The sequence below is a fragment of the Channa argus genome, chromosome 23 (assembly GCF_033026475.1).
Source record: "Channa argus isolate prfri chromosome 23, Channa argus male v1.0, whole genome shotgun sequence".
Taxonomy (NCBI): Eukaryota; Metazoa; Chordata; class Actinopteri; order Anabantiformes; family Channidae; genus Channa; species Channa argus.
The window spans coordinates 10,632,952-10,638,940 of NC_090219.1; the positions used below are offsets into that span (position 1 = coordinate 10,632,952).

At 44.4% G+C, this 5,989-nt stretch overlaps 1 protein-coding gene across 1 annotated transcript in view; it reads right to left on the reverse strand.

Moving 5' to 3' along the window:
• Nucleotides 1-3,264, reverse strand: part of cadps2 (Ca++-dependent secretion activator 2) — a gene marked incomplete in the record, with an annotated part of 186,010 nt that extends 182,746 nt beyond the window's left edge. Inside the window, 1 exon segment of the mRNA XM_067492860.1 lies at nucleotides 2,713-3,264. Coding sequence (XP_067348961.1) covers nucleotides 2,713-3,087 — 375 coding nt within the window.
• Nucleotides 3,265-5,989: the final 2,725 nt, after the last annotated feature.

Consider the following 5,989-nt stretch of genomic DNA (forward strand, 5'->3'; position numbering starts at 1 on the left):
ACATGGATTATACGCAGGACCAGCTTTTCCTCTTTTCTACTGAGGTTTGTCCAAATCAGCCCGTAACTACGGTGGCCCTGAGAGCTCAAAGCTCACTGCGAATAGACAAAACACAAGCAAATTTAAAAACCATTTTCGTTAATTTGACAACACAGGCACAAAATTAAGAAACGCGCCGCAAAAGCACCACAACACCACAAAAATGCCCCTGGAAACTTTGCTATTGCTGCGTACAGCGGTGGTTTTGATCCAGAATGCTGGCAGATTTCAAAATGGTGACCGTCACAGTGTTAACTTTTCATACGCGGCGAGAACAGCTGGGGAAACAAAAAAAAAACTACGCAGTTTTAGTAATGACTGAACTGTGAAGAACGATAACGCGCAGATCTCTCGGATAACGTGGCTTTTACACTAAAAGGTTGGCACCATTTTATTCTCTGGATTCGAACGGAGAGAATGGTGTAAAGCACAAGAGGATTCAATAACTGTGCACCTGCAAACATAAATCACAAGATTTATCATCTCACTGAGTGTGAACTCTTTATGTTGTTGCTGTAATCTATAGATTACTCAAAAAAAAAATACATCAATAAATCAATCAACAAACTCATGACAACTTTTTATCAATTTTCTTCTTACTTTTTTATGTGTCCATCTAGTTTTGGTTTTTCTATAAGCTGGACAGTTTATTGCACTATACACAGACACATTTTTTTGCAGAGTATTTACGGCACGAAAATTGTTGTGTTCACAGCACAGGTGGGTCATTTGGGTAAATGTGTGTTTAGGTGAGCATAAGCGTGAGCTCACTATTAGCAGTTAATGATTTTAAGTGGATTTGCAATGTCTTTTTTTAACACAAAGATAAAAATATCTTTGTGTTTCTACTAGCAAGACTTCATAGCACCTACACACCGAAAGTGACCAGTGTAGAACAGAAGCAGAACAGAAGGTGGACGGTGGTCACATCTGGCCAAAGCCTGGTGCCCTTAATAAGACCAATATCCACACAGGTATTGATTTATTGAAGCAGACTGGAGCATTCCTAACACAACTGTGGGGAAATACATGGCAAACGCTGGCTGTTCTCAGATCTGCTTCCTGCCACAGTTTCCATTCCGTCAGTTCTCCCTCTGCAGGCGCCACATGACTTTTTCTCCTGCAGATAAATCAACTGCTGCCAGTGAACCCTTATCCTGGCTGTTTTATTGATTTCTCAGTTCTGCAAACCATCCAGAGCAGCACTGCAGGGCAGGAGTCAGGGGATTCAAACTGGCAAGCAACCACACACAGACACGCCTACCGCCGCCTTCCACCAGGGACATGGGGAAACTCTGCTTCCTCTGCAAGACAACGAATCGATGCCACGTTCTCCAGACTCCCAATGCATTTACACTGTGTTTATTTCTGAATCAGCAAAAGGGAGAAGCAGAACTTCCAACATCATTTGGGCACAAATAAAAACTCCGGAAGTGGCTTATTTCTCCTGCTGGATCTCCAGTGACTGTCTCATTAACATGACATGGGTTTAATATTCTGAACTTACACCAAATAAACTCCCACGTCTGCCTGCTGTCGGAGCAGATTCCCCCACTCACACATACACAGGCACCGATGGGAACGTCTCGTCCGCATATTGAAACTAAACGCCATGAGACGCTCATTAACAAGTTTCCCAGCGGGATGGGAGAACATGGGAGGAGGGGGGGGGTCTTCAGTCAGAACTGGCTCCTCCGCTCGCTTCATTAGCAAGAGCTTGCAGGTCCAGGCTGCCCTCCAGAAAAACATAAATGCATTCATCTGGATCTAACGTGGCCAAATGCCTGGTTAGAGCTGTTCACCAAAAATCAGATGAAAGTGCTGCAGCCTGCAATCATTTACATCCAAAGGGAAGAATAAAATAACAGAGGTTCAGGGGTCAATTTACAGACTGAAAAACCCACTAAGAGTCAGATACACACTTCTGGCACAGACTCACGTTACCCACTGTGCCTACAGCAAGTACACACACACACACACACACACACACACACACACACACACACACACACACACACACACACACACACACACACACACACACACACTCACTGGATTCCAAACAGAAGTGTGTTTTTATGTTTATAGCATTTCCGGTGTTTGATGTGAGCTGGCCGCCAGCTCTCCTTGGCCTGAACTAGTTAACCAACACCTGGTTTTTGTGCAGATCAGTTTGACAAACTGCAGAGGGAACGTGCAAAGATGCCGGACTCCTTTTGGAAATGGGCACATTTTAGCTCAACTCCAGGCGCGCTGAACAAATTTAGGCAGCACGAACTATGTAACAGCTCCGCGTTAAACTATTACATTGTGTCTTTACGTCGGCGTTCGTTTTTCAGCGCTGTGAAGGGAGACGACTCGTATATTTCCAGCGAGATCACAGGCTCAGCAGTCGCCCATCTGAGAGCGCGACAACGTGGAAGCAACAGGAGAATCGCGCAGAGAAGTAACTATTTCTACGTAGTAAGTGATCGGCGGTGAACCGAGTGTGAGCCGAATTAATAGACGTCTTGTTAAGACCTGAAAGAGATTCAAATATTTGTGGCTCGTTTTAAACTGTCGGCAGCTCAGAGAATCGGAGTTAAACTGACACATTTCCCCATGAAGTTCGATAGCGGGTCCCTCCGACCCAGACAACAGGTGCACGAGTTCCAGCGTGCGGTGCACACTCACCTTCTGCTGCCGCCGGGCCATGTCGGTGGGCTGCTTGGCGTTGAACGGGTAGGCGATGCACCGCAGGACGAACACGTAAACCTGCAGCTTAATCTTTCGCTCCTCTTCCTCCTTCTGGAGCCGCTCTCGTTCCTTCCTCTCCTCCTCTTCACCTGTAGCGCTGCCGTCTTTTGCACCTTTGCCGGGGGCGCCTCCAGGTGCGGCGGGCTGTCGCAGCTGCCCGCCCGGGCGGCTGCTGTTGCTGCCGCTGCTGGTGCTGCTGCCGCTGCTGCCCTGCTTCCCCGCCGAGGAAGCTGCCGGCGTCTTCGGAGCCTCCTGGACAACTTCTGGGTCCGAATCCCCGCCGGTGTCTTCGCTGGAGGACGGATCCAGCATAGCTCACGGCGTTCAGGTCCGGTTCAGACCGACAGTGGAGGAGGGAGACAACAGTTTGAGCCTCAGTTTGTTTGTAATAGTCGACGTGGCGTTAACGGCGACGCGTCTGGAAACGCGACCTGAGCGGACTGTCGGTTTTTCTCTCGTGGGGGGTGGGCGGGGTTTTTAACGGTTAATGGGGTTTTTTTGTGGGGGGGGGGGAGTCGCCGCGCGCGCTTCGCTCTGTCGCACAGAGCATGAATGTGGTGGAATGGCAGCGCGCGCCCGGTGCTCGCTGCACGGTGCTCGCGCGCTCCAGCACACAGGTGAGCAACCTGTAGCTGGAGCCAGAGATAGAACCACAGCGAAGAGGTCTCACTCCGTCTGTTTTTTTTTTTTATATTTACGGAGAAAAGAACCACAGAGCTTCAGAGCGCCCGTAGAAAGTGTTAGGAATTAAGAGAATCACGATCATTTATTCCCAGTGTGACTAGAACTCTGCCCTTCAAGTTATCATCCTTAAAACAGTAAGGTTTAGCACACACACACTGTTTGTTGGTAACACAATCCAACCACACATACCTTGAAGTCTATCGTTTACTCTGCACAAATGTGTGTGAAATGGTTCCAAGAGTGTGACGTTGCTGGTTCCCAGACTTCGTGCTGTTATAAAGTACATATTCTTTCTCCAGAAGAAGAAGTTTAAAGTGCACAAAATGGAGATACTCAAGTTGTAAATATACAAACACTATCGAAGTTTACTGGTCATGATGGTGATAATAATGGAAATGATGGTAATGCTGATAGAGATGATGATGTTTCCTGTAGATTCTGAAGATCAAGAAGCCGAAGATTTTACCCACAATGTGATACGTAGACTTTAAAAACTTGAAAGTGAGAAAACCTTTTCAACTCAACCAGAAGCTGCAGAAAACTTTGAAATATGGAAAAATGATAGACAAAAAATATCTAATTAAGTTTTCGTTACTTTTAAATGAGTGGATGTAGGACATTTTGTCCAATGTAGAAAATGAAAAACATTTAACAGAGAAAAAAGAGAATTTTCCAACTGGAACTACTGACGGATATTCAGGATCCCAACATCAATGCAACCTACATAAAGATGGAGAAAGATTACAGCCCCAGACGCGGTACGTGTAGATGGAAAAACACTTAAAGAAGATAAATTATTATTATTTAATAAAATGAAAAAAACGCAGAGGAAATTTTGGAATTTCACTGATGGGAAGCTAGAATCTTACTCTACACAAGTGAACACATGGAAGTTGTTATTAATTCTTTCAGTTGCTTGATTTTTCTGTTTATATTAGATGTTTGCTGGTCTTGTAAATGTGTGTTAATAAAAAATTAATAAATAAATTAATAAAAAATACATGTGTCGATTTATATACAGTTGCTTTACATCTTTATTCCCTGTTCTTTTTTCTTCTGCATAATCGATCAACTTATTTGAAATGGCGGCAGAATGAACCAGTCAGAAGCAGTGAGTCTAGTTTGTGGAGGCTGGACCTCGTGTGTTTTACATCACTTCACACGTCTAATCACTGGGGGCCACCGGAGGTCAGTGTTTCACAGTGATTTCACCACCAAGTTCAGAAAACAACAATGAAATATGACAGCGATAGACACACAACCACATACGATTAGTGTTTTATTTTTAAATTAGTTATATTTTATTTTTATTTGGTCTAGTTTCAAGATTTCCAGGCTCATCTAGGCTTTGGTTTGCTGCTTCTGCTGCACCCGATGGCTCCACAACCCAGTTATCATACTGCACCAGAGTACAGGTCTAGTGAATGTACAGAGCTACATTTGCCGCCATCTTGTGCAAATTCCTCAATTTTCATTACATTTATGGTCAGAAAGAATAACAGAATAACAACTTCTCAAAATTTCCAGCTCATGTAAATCCAAATATGCAAACAGCAAACACACATCCAACAAAAATACCAAAAAATAGGGATTAGAACATTTTCAAACAATAAAATCATAATCATGCTTTGCCACTTAACAGTTTAAAAGAGGCTCCTCACTTTTTATCTATAATAAATATACATATAAACATGTTTCAGAGTTTTCAGTTTATCAGCACATGCTCCCATTTGACTTTTGCACACTCTACATCCTCTTGGCAGACACCCTTCACTAGCTAGTCTCCTGATTTGTCTGATGGGTTTCTTATAGGACACAGACATGCAGCGGACTGAAGACCACTGTGAATGTGCTGTGCAGCCAAAATTAGGAGCAAAAAGAGTTTAAAAGGCTCCGTGAAGCTGAGCAGTATGTGACCGTTCTTTGTAGACTTTCACAAATCATAATATCGGCTCTAGGCTACTGATCGGTTTCACTTTTGTGCAAATGCAAGCAGTTAGATTTTTTTTTTTTGGTGCATGTTAAACAGCACTGCCCTGTTACTAAAGCCACGTTGTAGATACATGTGACATTAACCCGACTATCACAAATTAACCCACATGTCTGCGGTCACACTGGATTTCATGCCCTGTTTGTTCTTGATGACGGAGGAGCGATGTGCTCATCGTTGGATGACAGTTGATTTAAAAATGAAAATAGAAACATTAAAATGTAAAATTATAGGCTAATTCTTGTTCGGTGTTATTAATGTCAAACAGGCAACTTATCTCGCGTTTTTATCTCCCAATAATCAGACATGAATAAAAATCAGGCAGGGTGGCAGGATGACTGATTTATCTCAGCTTCAGATTTGGCCAGTTCTCCTTGTGCTGAAAGTTTTACAGCAGGTACCTAACACCTCCTCACTCTGGCAGGAGGTGGCGCCTGAGGTGGCGAATCTGACCATGGGTGAGGCCAATGCCAACCCCGGCCACGCCTCTGCCCGTGCCCCTGCTGTCCACCAACCACCCCCCCCCCCCCCCCCCCCCCC